Here is a 27,011-nt window from a genome sequence, read left to right on the forward strand (position 1 = left end):
CTTTACTGGCGACTGGTGGCTCCCTGATTATGAGTCATCTTTAATAAGGTAATTCAGGGATCATCTCCAAGGTGGCAGAAAGAGAATACACTGCAGCAACCGTGAGGAAGAAGGTGGGCAAGATCCCAGAAGGAAAACACAGAAACAGGATGTGAACAGGGAGGAAGGACGCATCCTTGAAGTCAAAGAAAAGGAATCAAGTGAGCATGGAGGAGAAAGATGGGAGGCTACCGGGGAAGACAGAAAACATTCCAGTCTCTTTCTGGAGATCCAGGTGTAAACCACCTGCACCAGGCTCACTCCAAAGGGTGTAAGTCACACACATGATTGGAAGCCTTGCAAATGTGAACAGACTTATAACCGTAACTTTTGCTGAAGTTCTGCAACCCGTCTCATCTGAATCACGTCAGAGAAAGACACACAGGAGAGAGCCATTCTAGTGCTCATTCATTAAAGTACGTTAGCAAAGGTTAATGTTATAATTACATCAGATTTGCTAGATTATAGAAAATAGAGAAGCAAATGTGAAAATAGTTTCACATGTTCATAACCCCTATTCAACTTCTGTTAAATACTCAGGCATAGCTCCTTCTAAACATTCAGAAGTGCATTTTTACATACATAGGATTGTATCTGTGACCTTAGTTCCTTTTACATTTTCCAATGTAAATCAAACTTAAATGTAAATAAAAGCAATGCATCAACAGTTTTAATGTCCAATATTTTCTCATGCACTTTAATGTGTGTAATTATTTCTCTATCGGTATATGATAGAGATACAGTCCTCTCCCACTTAAAGAGCCTTTTGCATGGAGATTTCATGTGTCTATGAGAAGTGTGTGTATCTTTTAATGCAAGATATGCATTCCTAAAAAAGAAATGCCATAATATGAAAATTCAGTGTATTCTGTAGTCTTAATCATTTAAGTAACTTTTTATTAATAAATTAAATAACTGATGTTAATTTTCGCCCTTTTTAACTCTGCTATTTCTCATGGATCCCAGACTCTATTGTGCCTTTAATAGCACTTTTTAGAGAGTGATTTTCCTTTCTAAAACATGTCTAAGTATGTTTAGCTGAGTAGTTTCACTGTAAGAGCAAATGCTTGTGAGAGGAGAGAAAGAAAAAACAATCGTGTAGAATGGAAGGCAGGAAACAGGAGGGAGGGAAGAAAACTTGTTAATTATACCCTAAGGCCTATACCTTAGTGAACTTTGGATACATTTTCATTCATTTTTCAAAATTTTCCTTGTAAAATACACTCACATGTTAAGTGGGACCAAAAAAGCCAGTTCAGACTTAAGTGCAGAGGTGAAGGATGAGAGTGGGTGTGAGAGTTCAGAGAAGAAGCAAGAGGGAGGAGGGGGCCCAGCACCCCCCTTTACGAGCAGAAAAGGCAGAAGAAACATTTTCTCTTCCCCTTGGACCAACTTGAGAGCCAGCGGGCTTAGAGAAGACCCCTGCCCTCCTGGTTCAGTTCTGCCAGTGCACCCCCAGCCCAGCCCTGCCCTGCCGGTCAGGTCCGTGCGGCAGATCCAGGAACCATAAGGTCATTGCTAGGTTTGGCACAAAATGCTCAAACTCAGTGAAAACAGGCCTCCAAAGAAGAATGAAGCAACAGCCAGGAAAGAACCACTTCGCAAACAGCCTTCCAAGGAGAATTAGCCTCGTGAAACCCTCTGTGCAAAAGTTCACACCATAAAACAGCTGCTGCTTAATGTCTCAGGGTCCTAATTAGCCCCGAGCTCCTCGGCTTGCCCAGAACTTCTGGCCAATGGTGTCCAAGCTCCCTGGCTCTTCCCTGTGCTGCTCAATCCCGTAAGTGCTCTTGGTCAAAAAACTAGGTCATAAACTTATCCACCGAGAAGCATTTACTGTCGATTCAAACGACGTATTCTGTTCAAGAGGTTATGATAATAAAGGAGGAGCTGCACACATGCTTTCAAGTTCTAGCATGAGCTTGCCAGCTCCGAATGCTGGCTCGTTCCCTTATCTGAGTTTGGCTCTTGTAGACTCAAACCCACTGAACTCTGACCCTTTTCTAGATGAATACAAATCATTTCTTGAATGACTGTATCAAATATTACTTATGCTCTTTTTCCCCCAGTTTTAACCTAACAGGTCCATGCCAAAAAGACAAAAAAAAAAAAAGGTTTCCGTTTCAAAAAGTATTAACATGCTTCACCGCTGCCAAAGTTGACAGCACAGTTGTTGTATCCTGCCTCAGAAAGAAGGATGGGGCGAAGGGGAGGGCGGGCGAGGGTAAGGAGGGGAATGGAGAAGAACAGCTGTTTTTTCAATCAACTCAAGCAGAAAACCTCCCTCTTCCCCACCCCGCACTGCCTCTTCCACACCCCCAGCAGAGAGAAGGGGGAGGCAGTCTGAGAAGTCTTATTCCTCCAAGGAGGAATCAAGCTGGCTCACTGGGTTTCCCATCTCCCACACAATGGGCCACGGTTCTTTCTAATTCACCCGGGGAGCGTCAAGGATGCAAGCCAAAGGGTATGTCTCTGCCTCCTTGGATGCTGACTCCCGTTCTGATGGTGCCCAAGAGGTTCCAATCTCCTCCCCACCCAACCTCACTAGCAGCATCTCAAGACACACCATCCTCCCACCCTTGCACATCCACATCTGAGCTCCGAGGCACACACGGAAAGGTTACACAAGTATCAAACGCAAAGGTGAGTATTTTTCATCCCACACCTTTCAAGAATATGCTGGAATTCCTCCCCACAAAACGACACAGCTGCTGTCAGCAGCCCCCCAGCTCCCAACCAGTATGTCCTCCAAGCTCAACAACAGGGCTTTCACCTTTTTAGAGTGAGAGGGGAGGAAGGAAACCTGAGAAGGCAGGACAGAGCAGCTGCAGCCCACCCCCTCCTCATCAGCTGAAAAGCTCAAATTGGCTAATCCAGAACATCCCGGGGCACTGGGATCCCAGGGTGGCTCCACCCAGGCAGTACATCTGATTATTTTTTTCCCTCCTAGTGGGCAAGCAGAGAAAAGGGGAAATGAGGACAAATGTGTTCAAAACAGAAATGCAGCCTAACACTAACTTGGCTTTGGGCAAGGACCAGATTAAAGGCCCAGCACCCCCATTTCTGTCCAAGTGGAAAGAGAAACTACAGGGTGCAGCCTGGATCCAGCTCTGAGCTCTGCTGCCCAGACACTCTGCCAGCCCCAGAGGATCAACCTAAACCCAAAGTGCTCCTCTCAGTCCCCAGCTACCCCCTCTTTTTTTATTCTTGGTAAGCTGATTTTAATGCTGTGGTCATTATAATTACCGTGAAACGGACTTTTAACTGCAGAACTTAACATTCTTGGTGTGATATGGTTCTGTATTTAGAAGAGACAGTACAGATACATGAACTTTTAAAAAGCCTCTCAAACTCTTCTCAAATGACTGAACTGCAGCCAAAGAATGTCATCGATGCTGGTGTTAACAGTCTGGTTTACTACTAGGGAAAAAGAAAAATCTAGGTTTAGGAAGCATTCATCTGAGGCCAATGTCATAACATGTTGCCCATCACTGATTTTAAGATCATAGGAGTTGGCACATCATGGAACAAATTGAAGTCATCATGCATCTTGCAATGCAGGTTCAATATAACTCAACTCACATTAATTGCCTTGAAGGTTCATCCGAATCGCACAATTAAAAAAAGCTGGATTACTCTGAGAGGCATAACATAACAAAGTAAGATGTTGATAGTTTGGCCCAGCCAACACATAATTACCACAACAACTGTGGGTACAAAAGTCCCATTTCTAAAATATATCTAGCCTCCAATAGGTGTCACATACCCATGCTACAATTTAGGTCACACTAACTCCCACACACAGCCTCTGTTTTTCTTCAAATTAAGAGAAAATAAGATGGTATTTAATTAAGCCAACTCCTAATTCTAAATCAGTAAAACCCAAGTGGGAAATCTGATTCTTTGGACTTTTCTCCATTTCCATGACTATCGAAGCACATGTGGAGGGTGGGGCAGGAGAGACTCAAGTCAGCGCTGGAAACTTCCATCAGTTAGGAACTTGATTTACCCCTCTAAGGCTTAGGCAGTGGGATTCAATAGCTGATTGAGGGCTTGCCAATCAAACAGACCATCCCAGGAAGAAAACCAATCAACATCTTTAGTTTTGATGGTCCAACGGAACCAAGCTGTGGGAGACAGAAAATATACTTACACACACAGACCCCTCTCCTCTCCACCTGCCCTGGCTTGGCTCCATGTTCACTGACCATCATCAGCTGGTAAAAAGTTATCTGCAGCCAAGCAAATACTTGTGAACTTAATTTGAACTCTGTTTGCTGCCTTTCTACAAAGAAACCAAAATATAAAACTCGTGTATCTCAGTGATTCCCTAGACCATCAGGAGACATGAACCCAAAACATAAGGAGGGAAAAAAACAGACGCCAAAAGAGATGAGAACTATGTGTTTCCACATCTTACTACAGAGTCGCACAGCCTTTAGGTGCCAACTGCCAGAGGATTACTGCCTGGATGTCCCACACTGCTTACCCATAGGATTAAACTCATAAATGAAAATGAGTAATACTCCCAATTCATCTTCTCTAAGATTGACATCACTGTAACAGCCTTAGGCAGCCAATCAGAAACCTCCATTTAAAGTCAATTTTCCTGCCAGTTTAAAATAGTAATTCGCTCTGCCTATCTGACCACTAACCATTAACACTATCTGCAGTATCTATAAGTCCATACTGCAACAACCATACAATTAATCAGTTGAGCAATATCATGGTATCACATCCTCCAAACATGTAGTTAACTTCCTAAATACCTAGTATTGAATGGGGAAAGACCTAATAAAAAGAATGTATATCTTAAGCCCAAAAAATATAGCTCTCTGAAAGATGTACCAGTCAAAATACTCTAGAAAAGGTGAGATGAAAAAAGTCCTAGACAAAAAGTTATTATTATTAAAGGCATATGCCCTATGGCTCAGTTACCTGAAAATTAACTAAGTCCAAATGCAGTTTCATGTTTGGAAAAAAAAATTACCTACACATTTGCACTTTCCAAACAGAGAGATGTCCTCCACCCTCCTGGCCTTGCTGCAAGAACAAACTTGAAATAGGTGTCTATGAAGGCCCTACTTATCTCCATCTCCGGGCCTGTCCAGTCAGGGAGAGACATGTGGTTCCTTCAAGAAAGGCACAAAAACAAACATGATCAAAGGAAAACAAGGGGAGAGGCAGAAATGAGTATGCCTCACTAGATCCCATATTTACCAAAAGCATCAGATTCTCAGGCAAAATGTTAAATGTTACTTTAAAAACTGTCAAGGTATATGAAGTCTCCTATCACATTAAAGTCATATCGCTACCACTTCATATGGATCCAGGACTTCCCTCCATCACTCCTGAACTTCTCCACTTGACCAGAACGTACTCTGAGTTCTTTCAATTAAAACTAGGAAATCTAAGTATTGGTGTCTCTCTCCCAATGTTAGGGGGGAAATTAAAAGCAATCTTACATGAAATAAAAATGGTTACACTCTGAGAAATACTACTGGGAAGTGACAATTTTTAAGTCTGTTATAATGTAATTATGGCTCCTAGCATGAAAAGGGATTACTCTTAACTAAAACAGACAATTAAGAAGTAAAACTCTAGGCAGACCAAACACAAACCAAGCTGGCAGCGTTTCCCTACCTGAAGAGCACTGCTCCATCACTCTGGCTGTCCCATGATAATGCTTCAGCAAACTCACCAGTGAAATGAGATTGTTGCCAATGCCCATGCATTTAAAAGAGGACAGATATGTCACCTTATGCAAAACATGGCACCATGTGATCAGAAAGACATTTAATCATTTGAAGCTGGATGATGAATGTCAGTAAATACTTTGGAACTGAGTGCCTCCAAAACAGACCATTTAAAATGTTCCTGAAATGTTCCTGAAATGTACATCATACCCTCAACCGGTTTTTGCTTCTTCCGTAGTTCATGTTTAGAAAAGGACTTGGGATGCACCAAAGACATGTGAGTGACATCATGGTCGGACACACAGCACAGGGGATAAAAGACATAATGGACAAGAAGCACATCCATGCATTTTCCACGACTAGCCCCTGCATCCTGTCAATTGGAGAGCTCTTGCCTATGGGAACCTTTGTTACAGCTGCTATCAAAAGGACAAGGGGGAAAAAAACCAGGTTTCTGGCTTTCACAGGAAAAGAATGATTTCCAAATTATGACTTGAGAGCTCAAGAGAGGGAATGACTTATTCTTAGCAAATGTGAAACACATGGTTTTCTCCGAGGGTTTTTGTCCACCCTGCACAGTTATTTCTCTTCTATGAAAGAGACAAATTATTAAGATTTAAACACAATATCCTTCAGAAGGTAACATACATTTCTGTCTAAAGCCAGAGCACCAAGGCTTTAAATAATAATGATTCCAAAGGCAAGTAGAGAAACGCTGCGCCCCTCACTCCCAAGGCCAGCAGAGCCGGGAAATGCAGCTGGGTGAATGCAGCAGTCCACAGCACTTCTGCCCAGTGCATCCATACCCAGAACGTGAAGAGAGAAACTTCAGCCAGTGGCCTCCCTGGGAAGCCTGGGGACCCAGCCATCCAGTGTAGGGCCGGGGGGGGGGCCTTTCTTGCCCTTTTGTCAGATTGCTTTCTCTTTATCCCAGTGGCTCTTACCCCCAGCTGTAGCATAGAATCATCTGGAAGGTTCAAGAGAACTCCCATCTCATCTGCATATAGAGTGGAGAGCCACTGTTCTATCCATCTGATTTCAGCCCCACTCACTCAGCATCAACCTTTATCACACAGACACTTGAAACATTTGAGGTGATCAGGTTTTGGAGGAAGTCCAAGAGTCCCCCAGAGGAACATGAACACACTTTCCGTGATGTGCCAAGCCTCCTCCAGGCTGCTCTGTGCAGGCGCCCCAAGTACAGGAGGCTTGTACACCACACGGGGTGGGAGTCACAGCTCACTCCCAGAGAGTCTCTGGCCCTCCTCCACCCACTGCCTCTCTAATGTGTCTTGAGGGAAGGCATGGGAAAGTTTCTCAGGAGGTCCTATCCAATCTCCTAGAAATCTAACCCAGGAAAGAGCTCTCTGCAGCGTCACTGTGATACAAATGCTTCTCACAGATACCTCAACCGTCAATCTTACCCTAAGCAAACATGCCACTAAGCAGAGCTAAGTACGTTCTCTGAACAATTCAAAGGATGTGACTGCAATGCCTGTTGACTGCACTTATCTTTTCTTATTACAGGAGCTGTACACGAGTATCCCTCAACACACACACCAGCTACCTGTTCTTCACTGCACCATTTCTCAGGTAATGCATGTTCATGGATATACTGGGGTAAGACTACCAGAACCTTAGAAAGAGCTAAGCCACAAAAAGCTCATTCACAGTTGTCCCATGCTATACAAACTCTTCATGTCTGGGAAGTCCACTCATTCACAGGTCAAAATCATCAACTGTGAAAGGGGTGTGGTGAAAGGTAGCCTCAGATATGAAGGTACAGCAACTTTAATGACAAATTTTTAAATTATAGAGGCAAAATGCAGTCTAAATTTCTAAGTTTAAAAATCAAGTCACTATATAGCCACATTAACTCCATCAATAGTACGTTGTTTTGCACATAACACAATCTTAAAATGTGATATTAGAAGTGGGAAGTCCATAAAATGAAGGCTCAGATATAGTAACAGCTGCTGTTCTTTGAAGGAGTGGTAGATAGGTACCAGACACTATGCTAAGTGCTTTGTATGTTTTATTCCCTTTAATTGCTTCAGCCTGATGGAAGAACTAGAGGGTCTCCATCTTACAGATGAGTAAACACGAACTCAATAAACAAAAACAGTATGTCCGTGGTCAGCGAAACTAGAGGAAGGTTGAGCTGCGATTTGGATAGAAGTCTGGCTGACTTCAAGAGCCCTTAACCATTTCTATGAACTACTACAGAATTTATCCTTTTAAAGTGAGCGATGTACTGAAATACCACTGCCACCACCATTTCTAAAAAGGCTAAAAATCAAATAGAGTATTGATAATGGAGTGGTGATGAGTATGGAGTTTGGAATCTTGTCTGTTATAAACTGACCAGAGACAAGTTACTGAACCTCTAAGCACCCTTCTCTTCTGCAGAATGAGAACAGCAAAGTCGACCAAAGAGCTGGGGAGATTAAATCAAACAGCAAGTTAAGACTCAGGGATTGTTCACTGTCTTCTCTCTCAGGCTCAGTTTTCTATTCTGTCAACCAGAGATAACAAACCATATCAAATCGCAGTGACAGAGGTCCTTAAAATGAAAAAAAAAATTATAAAAATGAAAACGCTTTGAAAAGTGTAAAGTGATGTTTTAGAGAAATTGTGTTTCCGATCATTAGCACTTTTATGTTACTGAGTGAGTCCTGCCAGAAAGAAATGGTAAATTATCACTTAATTCACATTGAGGAGTGCCTATTTAAGTCTGAACTTTTGTTATTTTGCAAAGCAAATTATCCTGACTCATTTGTTTCTCAACTCTGAATTGTCTATTTGACTTGGCATTGCCTTGGTTTTGATTCTTGTGCTTCAACAAGTCTTAAGTACCCATTAAGTGCACAGGCCCATAGGGAATATAAAAATTTGAAAGGTTTCTTACCCTTGAGGAAGGTATAATATATGGTGGGGTTTTCTTAAAGTAGGCACACATAAAATGTGTGGGTTACCAACAGTTAGGACTGGAGAAAGGGTGTGACTATTAAAAAGTAGTAGAAGGCAATTCCTTTGTGGTGAGAAACAATTAGTTCTGTTCCCTGACTATGGTGATGGTTGCTTGAATATGTAAGGATGGTAAAATCTCATAGAATTATGTATCCCCCACCAAAGAAATCCTATAAAAACTGCATACAAAAAGACGCATACAAAAATCAAACAAGCTCTCTATCTGAGTTAATAGTACTGTACCAACGTCAGTTTCCTGGTTTGGGCAGTGCACTAGTTATGTAAGATTATCGCTGGGAGAAACTGGGTGATGATCACACAGGAACTTTAACAATATCACTGCAATTTCTTATGAGTCAAGCTACATAAAAACAAAAAGCACCTTTTTAAAAAAAGGATGAGGAAGTTACCTATAAACTATGTGGAAAGATCTAAGATATATGGTTAATTAAAAAAAAAAGGAAGGTACTTCACAACGTAATATGCTACCTTTTGTGAAAAAGCAGGAAGGACAGAAATGGTACTCATATTTCCTTCTGGAGCCTAAGGACTAAGGAAGGATACATGAGAAACTAAGAACAGTGGTTTCCTGTGGGGGCTAAAAAGGAGGAACTTGATACATGAGGCACCAAGATGGGAGCTTTTTCTACTTTTCAGGTTTTGAATTATGCAAATGTATTATTCAAAACAGTAAACCAAAAGACAGAAATTTTAAAATGATAGTAATCATTGATAATATCAATATTAAAATTAAATTTGTCATTAAACTGTTCTTTACTGAACAATTTACATATATTATTTTTCAACCTCAAAACAAAAACCAAAGCGTCTGAGACTCAAGTTTTGGTGTTTTTTTTTTTTTTTTTTTTTTTTGGAGAGGGTAAAAACAAGACTTAAGAGTAGTTTTTTAAACGTTTGCTAAGCCTATGGTCTTTATAATCAACTCCTTATGTAAGGTTTGTGGAACATGTCCTGCTGCTTCTTGTCTCAGTGCCCTTGAGCATGGCTTTTTCTCTCCCTCAGACCACCAAACACCATTCTCACCCTACCTTGCCTGGAAAAACTCCTATTCAACCTTCAAAACCAAGCTCCCGCCTAGTTATTTTCTCCTAGCCTCTTTCTTCAAGAGAATGAAGTCTCCTCTTACTTCTTATTATCTCATAGGTTAAGCGTACCTTAAAAGTTACCATTAGTCCTTAAATGTCTTCAAAGCCCCAACATCTAGCAAAGTGTATGGCAACTAAAACTGTTGCTCAATGAATGTTTCTTCAACTATAATAAACATTTTAAACCTCACCATGAGCATTAAGAATTAAGACCTCATTAAGAAAATCATTCCTTTGCTAACACAAGTAAATAAAGGTAGGTATTTTTAAATCAAAGTGGCTATAAGTACTTTCAAAACCCCCAATATCTTCTATTAAGAGGAATCTCTTTACAAGTGGACTAAGAAGGTATTCCTTACAAACTCTTTAATAACAATTTCTGAGTGAGGCTGATTCCTAATATAGACTTCTGGTAATTTCTTTTCAATACAGGAATTCACAGAGAAGTAATAACACCATTTATAAAAATATATTAAAGTATTTAATATTCTTAAGCATGGTCTTCTTGAATTTCATTTTCTATGAAATGTGCTCACCTTTAAAGGTGAAATAAAGATCATTATGTTCATTAGACTCCTTGGTCCTTTGGTGTTGAACTTCTTAACCACTCTGTCATCATTTAATACGGCCTGGGTTTCTAGACAGACACACACAACTTCTAATTATACATGTCAAAAAGAATCTGTCCTCCAGAGAATGTTTCCCACATGGCTCATAAGTTAGATCAACTGAAAAGCATCAAGTCAGTACAACATGGTGGTCAAACACATAAGGTCTGAAGTCATATGCCTGGGTTTGAGTCCTGCTCTGCCAATTCCTAACTGTGTTCTCAGTCAAGTTAACTTCAGCATCTTACTTTCCTCCTTTGTAAAATGAGGTTATGCTGGTATCAAATACATTGAGATGTTGGGACGGTCAAATAAACTGTAACACATACGAAGAACTTAGAACAATGCCCAATATATGCCAAATACTGAATAAACATTAGCTAGTAATAGGATCATAGCTGAAATATGGCTCATGCTCAAAAAGCAGTATTAACTGCAAGGAGGAGCTTGTCTAGTGAAGTGTAAGGTGTCCAAAAGAATTAAAATGTCAACGCTATTTGGGGAAATAGAGAACACACTGAAAACACCAAGAGCATGAGGATAGGGTGATACATGTTGGCCATATGAGCTGTTGCATTACGTTCTAAGAGAGAACTTGAACTCTCCTCTAGGGGAGACATAGATCTGAAACCATGGATTATCTTCCACCCTGAGGATTTTGGTTCAGAGGATATTCCACAGGTCATTTTTACACTTTGGTTTTCCCAGATGTCATGTGGCAACACTGCTTTGAATAAAGATGCTAAAACACAGATCTTCACAGTAAATTTGATTTTTTTTTTAAAAGTCTCTCCATATGGGTCTTTATCAATGAAAGTAGGTCATGATATCAAGGCAGGCATATTCTACATGGGTTTTTGCTGCCGTGTGTTTATCTGTCCCACATGCTTTTGGAGACCTTAACGCATATCCAACATACTAATTCCAATTAGGCTACATAAAAGACTTTTGTCACAAACATTTAAAGTCACTAAATCAGCATCAAAACCAGCATCAGTATGTACTAAATAATTGGAAAGACATCTCTTGCAGAGAAGCAATTAAAAAATATTTAGGAATTCAAACAGATATCTGTATACCTGTCCTTAGTAGCAGTATTCACAATAGCCAAAACGTGTAAGAAGTCATTTTGTCCCACTGACAACTGGATAAACAAAGTGTGGCGTATACATACAATGGAATATCATTCAATTTCAAAAAAGGAAATTCTGATACATGTTACAACGTGGAGGAGCCTTGAGAACGTTCTGCTAAGGGAAATCAGCCAGTCACAAAAAACAAGCATGCAGGATTCCACTGTAGGATTCTAGAGCTCTACTGAGGTCTCTAGAATAGAGAATTTCATAGAAACAGAAAGTAGAATGGTGATTTCCAGAGCCTAGGGGAGGGCAGAATTGGGAGTTAATGTTTAATCATAAGGAGTTTCAGCTTGAGAAGATGAAAAAGTTCTGGCAATGGATGGTGGTGATGGTTGCACAAGACGAGTACTTAATACCACTGAACTGTACATGAAACATGGTTAAAATGGTAAATCTTATGTATCTTTTACCACAAAAAGCTATTATTGAGGCCCTCCAACACATACAGAGGAAAAGGAGGAACAGGTAGGTATCAGTGAACTTGGATTAAAACAGTTAATCTAGATAATTCTGAGCAAAAGAGACCTTAACAAACTATCAACACTGTCTTAACTTTTTTGTTTTAAAGCTGCCCTTTGTTTTACCTGAAGAGACTTCACTTTAGTATAAAAATAGGCTAAAAATTAGCCTCCAAAAAATTAAAAGGAAAAATATTCAAACTCTACTCATATTCCAAGTCTCAGTCATGTAGCACACAAGTTCTGTTGGATAGCCTTGGTATCCAGCAGAGAAGCAATGGTGAAAGTTACAGGATCTGAAGCTACAATCTCAAAATGGAACCTGAGCCATCCATCATCTTTACTGTCAAAGCAAAACGTAACAAACTTCCCTTAGGTTAATCCTATTAAGATCTAACACTGTTATCCTTTTTAAGTGCAAATACATAAAATTAAGATCATAAGGACCAAGAAGCAGCCTGGTTCTGCCACTTCAATATCCATTTCTTGGGCCATATGGACATGATATGAATATGGATACAACTATTTGCTTCTGGTATTTCATGTTGTCTTTCCCTTTACCCTTCCCTGCGGCCTCCCTTATTGAAATGTTATACTACCTTGCTACCAAAGAGCTTTTAAGGTAAGAAGAGCTCTTTGGAAGTAAGGAAGATCAGTCACACTACTCCCACATCCCCCATGACACACCTTCAGTGACAGAAGTTTCCAAGAAGAGCCCTTCTCTAATGACTCTGGAAAGTCAGCCTGCTGCAAATCTGACCATCTATTTCTTCCGAAACACTCAATAAAAGTTAACTGGGCAAATTATCTTTCTCCCTAGAAAACAGCAGACACATACGTTGTTAATGGGATCTCAAGACTGAAGAGAAACAGAAAATCAATGATTTCATGGGCAAAAAGATAGACAGGACAGCTGACAGGCCTGCATAGGTTTTAATAAAGCAGATGTTTTACTACGGCAGGTTACAGTTAGTCATTTTTATAATAAATAAATATAAAACAGAAGGTAGTGTGATATACAATTGTTAAATTTGGGGAGTGCTAGAATCAGCTCATGAGCAGTCTAGCAGGTCTTTAATTCACGTGTCTGCGTGAAACAAAATCTACTTGGTAGAATCAACCCCCAGGCATTTATGTACTCATCTGATATAGTATGATCTGGAATGATAAACAAAAAATTTCAATAAATTTGAATTATTTTTCTGACTCTTCAAAGGTAAGGTATTTATTTCATCCTAATAAATTCTGCTGGAATTAAAAACAGGTGCATATGAGTCTCTGGTAACACTGGCAGTGAGTTTGCCTATCAACAAAACCCAGAAATTTTCTAATCACATCGATCATAAATTGTAACCACATGAAAAATACCTCTTTTCCTATTTTTACCATTTCCTAGTGAGAAACACTTTTTTAAAAGGTCTAAGAATCGGATCTTCAAGGCCAACACTTCCATAACCTGTAGTGCAGTCATGAGAGCACAAAAAGGTGGGGGAAATACAGAAATGTTTATTTCCCGAAAAGGCACATTAGTCAACCGTGACCAATCAGATTTTAAACGTCTGCTGTCAGTTAAGAATAAATTCCTGAATTGATTAAATTTTTCTCCCATTTTGAACGATGAAATTGGGTCTTTATTTCTGCCACGTCTAACATCAGCAAGGAGAAGTAAAAGAGCATGAAATCAAATAAGCACTGGTGTCAAGAAAAACGTACCTCCTCCCCTATTTTTTTATTGGAAAAATAAAGTTTGTTTTCCAGTAAGATAGTTCATTAAAAAAAAATCTGTTTCTACTCAAGGCTAGAGTTCTATTTATTTTTAAAACGAGGCACACGAAACCTCCCAAGTGCAACCCAGATTTACATCTGGCTAATCCTCCACATGTGACCCACCAAGTTCATGCTGTTTATTGCTAATGAGTTCTGTGATTTTTGGATAACACGTGTAAGAGATAGCAGATTAACCACTGCTAGTCAGCAGCAAGCAAGCAAAAGAGGTCTCGGGAAGCTAGTATGAGCAAATCCTGCAAGTCAATTTCTAATCACACTTGCCAGAAATTTAGGGGTGGCGAGAGGGAGGCGATAAACCCTGCCAAGAAAAATCAGTGGCAGGACTTGTTTCCCTTTCCTTTTTCCATGGAATATTTCAACATTCAACCAACAAATACTGCTCAATCTTTCCTTTCGGTAACTTCAAAACTGCAAGGAAGTCTCTGGTTCCATTGATCATATTAGAAAAATTGAAATGCCCCATGCTGCAAGATATAATCTCAGGCTATGTGAGTTTCTTTCCTGGAGCTATATCCCCTTACATAAAGAGAATCACAGAGGTGAGAGGTGGTGTCATTTGTGTGCTATAAAAATACAGTCTTCTCCCAACACACCTACAGATGAGTAGACAAACCATAATTAAAGCCCCTCACCTAGAACTGGCCAGAAATACTGTGCAACAGATCAGCACCAGCTGAAAACAAAAACCAAAAAAGTGAGAGATTGGCACAAAAAAACACTTCCCCAAATCAGGTGTCTAACAAACCCAACAGTTCGAAAAGCACTACTCATTTAAGGGTAAGATCCCTACAAGTACAAGCTTCCAGGGTATCTTCACTTTCTCATCTGAATCCCAAACCAAACCTAAGTTTTTCCTAGTAGTTCTAAACCATAGGCTGCAATTAGAATCATCTGAAGAGCCTTCACACCATTGGGACGCTGGGTCCCACCCCATTCTTCTCTTACATCCACCTCAATTGAAACTGGAATCTCTTGAAGTCAGACCAGGTGAGCAGTGTTTCTTAAAAGCCTCCCAGGTGATTCCAATGCACAGCCAGGAAATGAGAGCCACAGCTTTAGAACTGTGCTCCTGACAAAAGCAGCTAGGTTCTCCATCAAATTCAATGCGACGGTAGCTGGCTGTCCTGTTCCAGAAAGCTCTGGTCATTACTTCCACTCCTGCTACCATCACCATACGCACCTTCCAACAAAGGAGCAGGCTGAGTTTGAAACTCTCCACAGCTACAGGTGGGAGCAGGCTTGGGGCAAGGCCATGAAACACTCAGCTCCATTCCTGGGAACGAAAAAGCTAAAACCTGGGGAGTGGGAGGTACAAACTACTGGGTGTAAGATAGGCTCCAAGATGTATCGTACAATACGGAGGAATATAGCCAATATTTTGTACTAACTACTGGAAAACAACCTTTTAAATCGTATTAAAAATAAAAATTTTAAAGAAAACAAAATAAAGAGCAAAAAATTCCCATTTCTCTCTATTCACCCAACACTTTTGATATCAAACGTATGGGTTTTTTTTTTCACACCAAGCAATTTTCCATTTCTCAATGGACATGAAGTAAGTGTCCTTCAACTTAATTCAATTCTGACACTAACTGCCCAAAGTTTACACAGACCTCACTAGTTCAGGGGTGTCTCACAAGGCTGCCCCCCTCCGCAGATGCCCACGGCAAGTCCAGGCTGTGGCCTGTACTTCTGACCCGCCGCCTAGAAGCAGAGGTTCCCACGGCCCCCTCCTCAGGTTCCACAATTTTACTAGAACGGCTCACAGAACTCAGGAAAACAGTTCACTTACCGAATTACTGGTTTATCATACAGGATACGACTCAGGAACAGCCAAAAGGAAGAAACGCATACAGCTAGGTGTCTAGTTCTTCCAAACCGCCTCAGAGGACGCCAACCTCCCACCACCTCCGTGTACTCAACCCAGCTGCTCGCCGACCCCCTTCTTATAGGCTTCAGGACGCCGCCTTACGTCAGCACGCCTTACGGCAGCACGGCAGCACGGTTGATTAGCTCATTGGCTACAGGTGCTGAGCCCAACCTCCAGCACCAATCTCCGGCCCGGGAGGCCAGGGGGTGGGGCTAAAAGTACCTATCCTCTAATCAGAAGGTTCGTTCCCTTGGCAACCCGCCTCCACAGTTAGGGGCTTTCCAAAATCACCTCATTGAAGTAAACTCAGCACTGGCTGAAAGGGGCTTGTTTTGAATAACAAAAGGTGGTCTTTTTCACCTTCAGCACTGTTTCAGAAGCTCAGGACAATAACCAAATTTTAGAACAAAATGCTCCTATTGCTCTTATCTTAGGAAACTACCAAGGTTTTAGGTAGTTTCCTTTGTCTCCTCTGGCCAGGAGCCGGAGACAAAGACCCAAAAATTTGTTATTGTATCACAGCAGTCCAGGTAGAAGGGCACCATCTTATGTATTTTGAGGGTCTCGGATATGTTGCTATGTGTTAAACACAAAGGCAAAACAGAGTATGTAGAGAGCATAACATTTTGGTTTCCTTTGGACCAGTGGTTCTCTTAACTCCACCAGATATCAGAACCACCTGGAGGTCTTGTTAAACCACCCCTCACCCCGAGTTTCCAGATCCAGTCCATTTAGGGTAAAGTCCCAACAATTTGCATTTCTAACAAGTTCGCAGGTGATGCTAGTGCTGTTGGCCTCACCAAACTTCCGGCACCTACAAACATTCAAAATACCAAAGACTGCTTTTATTTTAATTTTTTCTTTTTCATGTTTCCCTCCAGTTTTATCAAGATAAAATTAACATACAGCCCTGTACAAGTTTAACGTGAACAGTGTAATGATTTGACTTACATATATTGTGAAATGATTATCACAGTAAGTTTACTTAACATCCATTTAACATCCACCATCTCATAGCGGTACCAAGAAAAAAAAAAGAGAAAAAAAAATTTTTTTCCTTGAGATCTACCTTAAAAACTTCCAAATATACCAGACAGCAATGTTAACTATAGTCATCATTTTCTACATTATATCCCCTAAGAGATTTGTTTTTGCAGAATCTGTCTTTAAAATAAGAATATTGAACATTGACTAGACATTTGATATAAAGGAATTATTGCTACCTATTGTTTCAGGTGTAAAAAAATGTTGTAGCTATGTTTTAAAAAACAAGAAGTTCTTAAGAGACACACAATGGGGGGAAAAAAAACACGTAAACATTACAGACAGAGTAGCCATCTGTCATGTACCCTGCCATCTTCCTCATGGACAACCCTTGTCTTGAAGGTAAGATTTCCCATCCCCATTATGTTTTATATCGTTCTAACATGCATGTATTGAATGCATAAAAATAAAACCATTGTGAGATTAACATACATACACGCATACATGTAACATAAACAACAAGGACCCACTGTATGGCACAGGGAACTATATTCAATATCTTGTAATAACCTATCATGGAAAAGAATCTAAAATGTATATATATGACTGAATCACTGTGCCGTACATCTGAAACTAACACAACATTGCAAATCACCTATAACTCAATGGGAAAAAAAATGATAAAATAATAGCATACACAAGAAACTAAAACAAATAAAAGCAAAATGGAGAAGACCCAAGGGAGTGGGGACCATTTGGATCTTTGGGGCAGCCCAGAAGAGAGTAAGCAACAAGCAGTAGCCACCAAGGGAGTCAGGGATTTATCTGGAAATCTTCCCCATCCAGAAAGTCTCTTACCTGAATATGCTGGGTGTAGACGCTTCTGCTGTCACCTGAGAGTACTAGGAAAGAAAAGGAAAGGGAGTCAAAAGTTGTAAAAGTAAACGGAAGAAGTACACGGTAGAATAAAGTTTCAGAACATGGTTATGTCGAACTTGAAGGCTCCTAAGGGAAATTTGGAAAGCTGATTATTTCTTAAACTATACCTTTAAGACCCACCTTGGACTTGACTGCCCTGGAGCCACACCAGGGTCTCACTCCAGTGCGCTAAGCCCTCCTCCCACCCGGAGTAAAACGGTAAGCATCCAGCAAGGCACGGTTTTAGCACCAGCCCTCCTTCTCCTAAGACAAGGCACTGCACCCACGTCACTCTACTCTTCTGGGCCCTAATGTCATTATCTGGAAAATGATAGGCTTTTCAGACGTTCACCATAGTGACTTCCAGTATAAAGCTACACTGGAAAAAATACTAGCCCTGAGATGTAATCGGAAGGAAGGAAAGGGAGTGAACACAACTATGCATACTAGACCCTAGATCGTTCTTTTCTGTAGCTTATTTCAGTTAATCTCTAAAACCCTTTTGTAAGGCCAGTCATGACAGTAACAGACTAAGAGACTGAGGCTGAGAGTGTGCAGGAATTTGCCCAAGGTCACAGAACTAGCAATAGCAGAGTCACGGATCAAAACTGGGAGCTGGCTGTCCCTTCGAGGGAAGCTCTTCCCACTACGCCATCGGTGACTGACCAAGTACCATCCTGTTGCTGGTACCGTCACATCGAAGCCACCGTGAACTCTGACTCCAGGAATTACAAAGACATGCAAGATTACATCAAAGGTTAAATTTGTTTTCTGTGCCCAGACTTATCTTTTCAAAAAATCTGATATTTGGTGAAAATGCATTTGATTATAAAATTATTGCCTGACAGAACACCCTGCAAAATTAGCTTATAACACGTCAAATGCTTTTACTTAAAAATTTATATTTTCCTTTCTCTTATATTCCTCATTTAACAGAAAAATACAGTTTATACCAGCAGGTTATGTCTGGATACAACAAAGAAGAAGCTTAGAGGTTCTGATCTCACTTAAAATTATCAGAGGTTTCATCCCCAAACTACTTATTTTCTCAGCACTTAGTTCCAAAACCAAAGGTTTCAGCAAGTCATGAAAGATTCAACTATTTCACACAGTGGCTATTTTTTGAAAGGAGAAATACATTTATAGGGATTCAAAATACTACTTTCCTATTAGGCAGTGAAACAGCTTCAGTGGGTGAATACACTGCATAAAGCAACTGTCTGGCTCTCTGGGTTCAAGGTCATTCTTCTTTCCATATAGGGATGCACATAATTGGCCACGCACATTCGTCCAGTGAATCAGGAGGCAAGACAGCCTATTAGATAGATCAGTGGTCTGATCTAGGACACAGCTGCTCTGCTCCCTCCAGGCTTAAAATAACTCAGCACTACCCACCTCCCCCATTACATACAATTAATTGTATGAAATGGGGAAAAGGGAGCTTGGGTAAATGGCTGAGACACACCACGCTCAGCAGAAAATACCAGCTGTGCACACGACACCAGCTTCCCCGAGTTCCCACTGACCCCGAGGTGGTAATAAGGGACTTCTGCAAAGAATGCATTAATAAAAAGTATCCTACGTTTAGCCAGCCCTAACCCCAATCCAAACTTTTCTCCTACATCACAGCAGGAGGGCCTTACTAATTGGAAAGTACAGATCACGTGGCCTAAAATATGTTTTGTTAGCACACACCTCCAGACAGTCCTGAATTACACACACACACACACACACACACACACCCCACTTAGAATTTCAGTTCTTAAAAAATCTAAATATGCACAATAAATATACTTTTAAAAATTACAAGATGTTTGTATGATGTTCTGGGGGGGGAAAAAAACCACAGGTGGAGATGGTTTCTGTAAGTACAAATTTCCCTGCCAGACTGGTGGTAAAGACCCAAGATGGAGACAACAAAGATAACTGGCAAAAAGCAGCCCTCTAATCACATTAGCTTGTAGTTCTAAAGGAAGACGGTTGCTCTGAATTTCCCTTTATACATAACAACTTCAAAAAAAAAAAATCCCTATTTTCTTAGTACAGCTTGATGTAGGAAAGCCTGCATGCCTTTGAAGCCTCAACACAAAACAAACAAGAGTCTTTACAAGTCCTGTCTGACCACCCAGGGAGAATCAAATAGTATTTTTTCTCCAGTAGGCCACCCGAGGATACCACGAATAACAAGGAAAAGGAGGAATTCATCATGTAACTGGGATCTATTTTTCTAGTGTCGTTATTACACTGTTTTAATCTAAATATTATGCTATTTTTTTCACCAGCAAAGCCAAAGAACATCTAATTATTCATCTATCAAGCAGCAGAAGTTTTGAAATAGCAGAAATAGGTTAAAACCAAGGGAATGGTACAGAGGAGGAAAATTAAGGAATTTTCTTCTCGAAAATCCCAAGAACTGGGCAGGAATTTTTAAAGTGCTTATGTTCAGAATGGCAGGATGGAGGAGCCAGGGCTCGGGTGTTCCTTAGTCCAGAAACTCTGGGATGAAAACTCTCAAGGGCTTAGACTGCAGGGGACACGGTGGAGTGGGAGTTTCTTCAGGACCACACTGAAGAGCTTAGTTGCAAGAAAGTATTTTAGAACCACGGGAAGGTCTTACCATCACAGACACCCTGAAATGTACTCCTTTAATCATGTCCTGTCCCTGCACACAATCACATCTGGGGCAAAAAAAGGCCAGATTGCATAGCCAGACACTGGGGAGTCTCCCCTATCAAACCTCAAAATGTCTTCCAAGGCTCGGTCTCTGTTAATAGCACTGGGGCTCGCGGTGCTCCAGGTCCCAGGCCACCTTGCAGTTCTTCATGCACCCAGGGCACTTCCGTCCAGTCCTGCCAATGGTGACGGTCTTTTATTCACCTGAAATGCCCAGGCCGTCCTCATGTATCTACAGACTCACCCTTTAAGACAGTAAGATGAAACGGGGTTAATAGACCTCCTGGATCACAGCTCTGCCTCTAGACAGCCTGGTGGCTTTGGGCGTGTGATTTAATCTCATTCACTGCCTCAGTTGCTTCATCTGCTAAATGGGGATGATAAAGCCCATCTCACTGTCATGAACTTTAAGTGAGACCAGGATGATAATCAAAGGGTGCTCAACAACTTCCTAAGTGTTTGTTCCCTCCCCTCAAACTAAACGCCACCTCCCCACAAATCCCCAAATCTTCCTTAACTTGCAGCCAAAAATACTCTCCCTTCTCTGAATTTCCCTCCCAAATAACAGCTGTGTTTGGTTCCTGGGCACTCTGACTGCCTGACCACTACCCCTCTAGAGGTCAGCACACCTACCACTGTGTGCTTTTTGGAGATGGTGAGACCCATGTTTAATTTGTTTGTATCCTTTTCAATGTCTTGCACATAATCAAATTATCAGAAGCTCAGGATTCTAGAATTAACAGGACCCTTTGAATAATATAGACAAAACCCATCATTCTATAGATAAGAAAACTGAGTCCTTGTGAGAGGAATAACCACACCACTGGTAAGTAATAGAACCTCTTCCAACATGACAAACTTGAATGGGTGGATGGATGGACAGATGGACAAATGGACTCAGGGAAAGACCAACCAGCCATCAGCTACAGCATCCAACACACTATTAGCAATTCAGACTCTACGGGATGGTGTGCTGACCCACCCTACCGTTCATGCTTTCTTCATCTACTAAAAATGTACAAATGCCATTTCTTTTAAATTCTTCATAAAATCCAGATCAAGAAAAATTCACCATGCAAAAGGATCAGAACAGTCATCTTCAATGGCAGGATCTCTTAATTAATGTACAACCTAATTGTATTCAAAACTTTTCTCATAAACAGCAGCTCAGCTTCACCCTGCGTATCTGATTCATGCCACAGCGTTTACGGAAAGCCAATCCCATGTGCCAGTCACATGCTCAGCCCCCCATGAGGCCCACAGACGGACCATCCCTGCGAAGAGCTCACAGCTCAATGTCATTTCTTGCTCTTCTCCTCCATTCTGCCACCTCCATCTGTCCCATTTACTCAGTGAAGTGCAGTCCCGGCATGATAAACCCCATCACAGAGATAATGAGAGGAATTATGGAAAGGCAGATTGCAAAGCACTTGGCAAACATTTAAATCTGAAGGTTGTGGATATAGGAGCCCGTTTCCCTTCACTCTCTAAGGTTCAGGAAATGTTCCAATCCCCTCAGATGGCAGGAGGCTTTGAACTAAGACCTGGGGCAGAGGAAGAATTTCCCAGCATGCCTCCCCATGGAGCCACATGACCAACAGAAAACAGCCTTAGGAAACATTCTGTAGTGGTGCTGCGCCATATTGAAAAAACGCCCACCTCTCCCCATCCCTCTTAGAGCTCTGAAACTGAATGGAAATGGAATGTGGGGGAAATGCCAGGTAACAGATGTTTGATATAGGATTGTCAGGGCTGAGGTAAGATGTGGAAAGCAAGTTCACAGCAATTGAAGATAAGACCCAAACAAACTGCCACACCACTGTACTATTACCAACCCTCCCCTCATAAGGTTCCAGGCTACTCCAGGAGCATCTGAGATAATCTGAGGAGGCCTTTTCAGTTGTAAGGATCTGAGATGACTCTGATGATGGTTCAGATGTCACCTTGCCAGAAAATGTCTCCAGACACCCCATTTAAACCAGCCCTTCTAGCAGCCTCCCTATCCTCATCCTCTGCTTTATTTTGTTATGGCATTTATTGGTACCTGACATTAAATTATATCTTTTTTACTTTCATCTTTGTCAGCCTCCCCTGCCAAAACTTAAGCTTCTTCAGGGCGTGACTATGTTTTCTTCACATCTACATTCCCCCCATACCTAGAACTGCATCGGACACAAAATAGGTAGTGAATGAATATCTGTTAAATAAATAATTGAGATCCACTTCCCAGATCAGAAACCTATTCATGTAGACCTATTGTTACTAAGTTACTGACAACAATGGTTTCTCTGCCCCAATACAACAGTATGGGGTTTAAAGTAACGCCCACTTTGAACCTGGCCTCTCTATACTAATACCTGACGAAAGTCAGTAATAAACCCAGAGAATGAAAGACATGCTGCTAGTTATTACCCTGGGACAGCAGGTGTGCAATGGGAGTATCTCGGACAAGCTGGAGAGTAGAGTCACTTTAAGCCTAAAGCAAAACTGGATCCAAGGAGAGACACCATTGACTATGGTCACTGGGCTGTTCCCGATGCAAAGAGCACACAGCCTGTTTCTTGGAACAACTTGGCCTGGAGTTGGTGCATGTCATCCCACCTCTAGCAGTGAAGAAACCACAGGGAATAACATTTCCTTCCTGTGGCCATGAAGGCCCACCACCATCCAGAGTATAGGACAAAGTAAACTCCCCCTAAAGAAGACCACACTGGGGACAGAGATAAAAATCAGGTTGGAGGTCTTTACTTCAGAAGAAAATGTGTACAACTCTAACAAAAAAACAAACAACCTGATCCAAAGATGCACAAAAGACCTACACAAGCATTTTTCCAGTGAAGACATACAGATGGGCAATAGGCACCTGAAATAATGCTCAATATCGCTAATTATCAGAGAAATGCAAATGAAAACTACAATGAGGTATCACCTCACACCAGTCAGGATTGCCATCATTATAAAGTCAACAAACGATAAATGCTGGAGAGGGTGTGGAGAAAAGGGAACCCTCCTACACTGGGAATGTAATTTGGTGCAGCCGTTATGGAAATTCCTCAAAAAATTAAAAACAGACTTACCGTATGATCCAGCAATCCCACTCCTAGGCATATATCCAGAGGTAACTTCAATTCAAAAAGATTCATGCACCTCAATGTTCATAGCAGCACTATTTACAGTAGCCAAGACATGGAAACAACCTAGATGTCCATCGACAGATGACTAGATAAAGAAGTTGTTGTATATTTATACAATGGAATACTATTCAGCCATTAAAAATAATAAAATAATGCCATTTGCAGCAACATGGATGGACCTGGAGATTGTCATACTGAGTGAAGTAAGCCAGAAAGAGAAAGAAAAATTCCATATGATATCAAACTGATGTGTGGAATCTAGAAAAAAATGACAAAAATGAACTTATTTACAAAACAGAAACAAACTCACAAACATGGAAAACAAACTTATGGTTACCAGAGGGATAAGTAGGGGGTGAAGGGATAGACTGGTAGTTCAGGATTTGCATATACACACTACTCTATATAAAATAGATAAAACAATAAGGTCCTACTGTATAGCACAGGGAACTATATTCAATATCTTGTAATAACCTATAATGAGAAAGAATATGAAAAGGAATATATATGTGTATAACTGAAACATTATGCTGTACACCAGAAACTAACATAATATTGTAAACCAACTATATATCAATTTTAAAATTTTTTAAGTAAAAGAATTAAAAATTAAGAGAAGAAAACATGTTTATTGTTCAATATACAGAGTAAGAAGTGCTCATTGAACAGAGCTCTATGAATCAAACTAAAAAGAACATCTTAAAATAAAAATTTGTATCCAAAATCACAGTAATTTTTGCATGCAATATCTCTTTTAAAAGTATAGCAAACTGTATACCTTCTGTGTATTTCCTTCCTTTTGTTATAAATCATCTTTTCAACAAAAAACTAGATTTAGGGTAACTATTCACTAGTAACATACATGTTTTACAGGTTTTTCAATTCTAAAATTACTGTAACTTTTCACCAGCACATGTGTGCAAATTAGAATTTCAGTTCAGTTGCATTATACTGCCTGAGAGAAATTTTTCTTCATTGTTCTTGCTACTTCAAGAACAACTCAAACAGAGAAGGAATCAAGAGACTTGTGTAATGTGGGTTTCCCATATTCTCAACCTATTATTCAGGATCTAAAGGGAAAAATACAGAGTCTCCATTCTCAAAATCATGGGATTCATTTCCAGCAAGATTAATAAATAACCCTATAAAGTTAGACTGTTTACTTCTTACTACAATGTTGATGGTCAGAGTAATAGTGGCTTCTCCAATACTTGTTTAATGTACTGCACTGGGGTTTAATTACATTTATGGTTTACTTTCTTAAATATTTATTTTCACAAAAATTTTGAGCCTCTTGCGACGGTTTGCTTCTTTAAAACAAGAGGCGAAGTTGTCTGATAATAACATATTATCCTACGCGACATGAAACCGATTTGGGGAGTTATTTAAACTACTCCTTGACATAATGCAGAGATAAATTCTTTCCACCTGATACTAATAAAGAGTTTAGGAGAAGGAAAGAGAATGACTCAGCAATAAAACAACTGCATATGGCATTGTACTCTTTGTCTCTTCCCCCAAACTGAGAGGTTTTCTCAACAAAACTGCTTTCAACGAGTACATTTTAAATAATAATAATCAACCACAATATTTCTGAAGTTTATATTCATCCTACGGACAGGACGGTCCATCGATACACTTATCCACCATAGGGGTAAGAAAATACAACACGCACATGAGAAAACGTTGTTAGGTTTCCCCCTTTTGTCCCTAAGCAAGCCTCGGCCTCCTCACATGTGCATATGCCGATGTGAAATGCCTCCACCTTCCTGGAAACGGTCTCCAGAAACAGGAAGGAAGAGTGGGATCTTCCCAGCCTAGAAGAGAAGCAGCACTGAAGGACTAGTTGAGGAAGGAAGAAAGGAAAAGAGGAAGGAAAAGAAGGTGCCGAGGGACTGGCCTAAAAGATCAGGCAGGGTAAGCAGACAGCAAAGACAAGACAGGATTCTGCCACAAATGCCCTTTCACCTCTAATCATGGTGAACACCTTCAAACCAGGGACCAGTTTCCCCGCAGGAGACCAGGATGCTCCCGGAAGATCATTTGAGCCATTTTTCCTTTTTCTTAAAAAACATCTGCCAAAATATGTCCTTGTCCTGCCCATCCATCTTTCTCTCCCACCTCCGAGCTCTCCTCCTGTCTGTGATGCTAAGCAAACACCTGGGCTCCTTCCTTACTCCCTTCCCCGTTCCCGTAGTCATCAACAACAAAGACATTTGTGGCCCCATGCCAAACCTTGTCCAAACTGTAGTTAACAGACTCATTCCTCTCCTTGAGGAGCTTCCCAAAGAGGTTATTGTTGGGCTTTATCAATTTTACCAACCGAAAAAAGACCCCAGGTGCACATCCTATTAACAACAGGTCTGTGGGGACAAAGAGCAGCACGTTTTATAAGGTCCTGTAAATCAGAGCGAGTCCTCTCCCACTTAAGCTCTGTCTGCCGGTACCAGCACAAAATGGATGTCTAAACCATGAAACCAACTCTTTTTGAAGAACGTCTTCCTTTTTACATTTTCCAATGCATTGGAGTGGTTTTTGCAGTTCTGAAATAGCACAGTCTTGTTCAGGACACAGCCAACCAGAGCCCACTGAATATCGGAACCATGTCTTACTGACACACATTAAGTAATTATATCCCAGGATAATTATGCTGGACACATCACTTCATCCAGGAAAATGTTCAGGTCCAAAAAAGTGTTAAATGGAAAAGAGAAAGGGGCACAAAGATTTCTGTTTTTCAAGATCAGAGCCGTCTTCCTCTCAGCAAATGCATATGTTGAAAGTTAATTTTCTCTCCCAGACATTTCTGTTCTCATGTTTTAAAATACCATAAGCTCTGAATGATCTTACTCCAGAAAATAAAAATTTCTGGGGTTTTCTTGTAGGGAAGTTCAAATGGTAGAAGAACATTTGATATTTTCAGTTTTCCTGAAGATCAGAAGGACTTTCAGAATAATGCATTTTTTCCCTCAACAAAGGGCATCTGCAGAGCTTAGCCTGCTGAAAAGAATCATTCTGACAGTCTTAATGTATTCTTTTCAGGAAAGCTCTGTTCAGAGAATTCCACAGGAAAAAAAAAATCAGTACCCCAGGAAAGCACCAATCTAAATCATTATAGTTTCTTGTAAATAGATGAGGCCAAAGGATTTCCAGTCTATGCTAGGTATTAGGTTGAGGGGGAATAGGAGTGATCATCTTGAATATTCCACATTTTTCACTTTCTCCTGATGGACCAATATTAAAACAAACATTTGAAAGATTTGTCAGTCTTTCGAAGAAAATCTCACAGGAAAGCCTACTTTCAGAATCCTGCTAAGACAAAAACATCCCCAAGGTAGGAAATATAAAATTGCATCATCATTGTAACTGAGAACAATAACCCCAATAAGAAGAATTATTACAGCCTGGTATTAACAGAACAAGGCACCTTGCATCCAGGGCTCAGACTATCTTGTAAACACTCTTTCTGACTGGGATGATACAAGCAGGGAATGAGAATGAGAGGAATTTGAATGACTCGTCCCAGGTCACTGGTCAGCTGGAGAGGCAAACAAAATGTAAATACTTGATTGTGGTCTCCTGATCTAAAAACCCAACCACACACCTTTTAAATAATAATCTGAAGAAT

At 40.7% G+C, this 27,011-nt stretch overlaps 1 protein-coding gene across 4 annotated transcripts in view; it reads right to left on the bottom strand.

Moving 5' to 3' along the window:
- Positions 1–27,011, bottom strand: part of LOC116284472 (uncharacterized) — a 943,500-nt gene that overhangs the window by 835,935 nt on the left and 80,554 nt on the right. For 3 of the 4 annotated variants that reach the window (XR_012062312.1, XR_012062313.1, XM_072945588.1), the window contains one exon: positions 17,517–17,560. The exons of the other annotated variant lie outside the window; for it this stretch is intronic. Coding sequence is in view for 1 of the 3 variants with exons in the window: in XM_072945588.1 (XP_072801689.1) it covers positions 17,517–17,560 (44 nt within the window). In the remaining 2 variants the exon portion in view is untranslated. The remainder of the gene's footprint in view (positions 1–17,516; positions 17,561–27,011) is intronic. 4 annotated transcript variants of the gene reach the window in all.

The sequence above is a fragment of the Vicugna pacos genome, chromosome 20, assembly GCF_048564905.1.
Source record: "Vicugna pacos chromosome 20, VicPac4, whole genome shotgun sequence".
Taxonomy (NCBI): Eukaryota; Metazoa; Chordata; class Mammalia; order Artiodactyla; family Camelidae; genus Vicugna; species Vicugna pacos.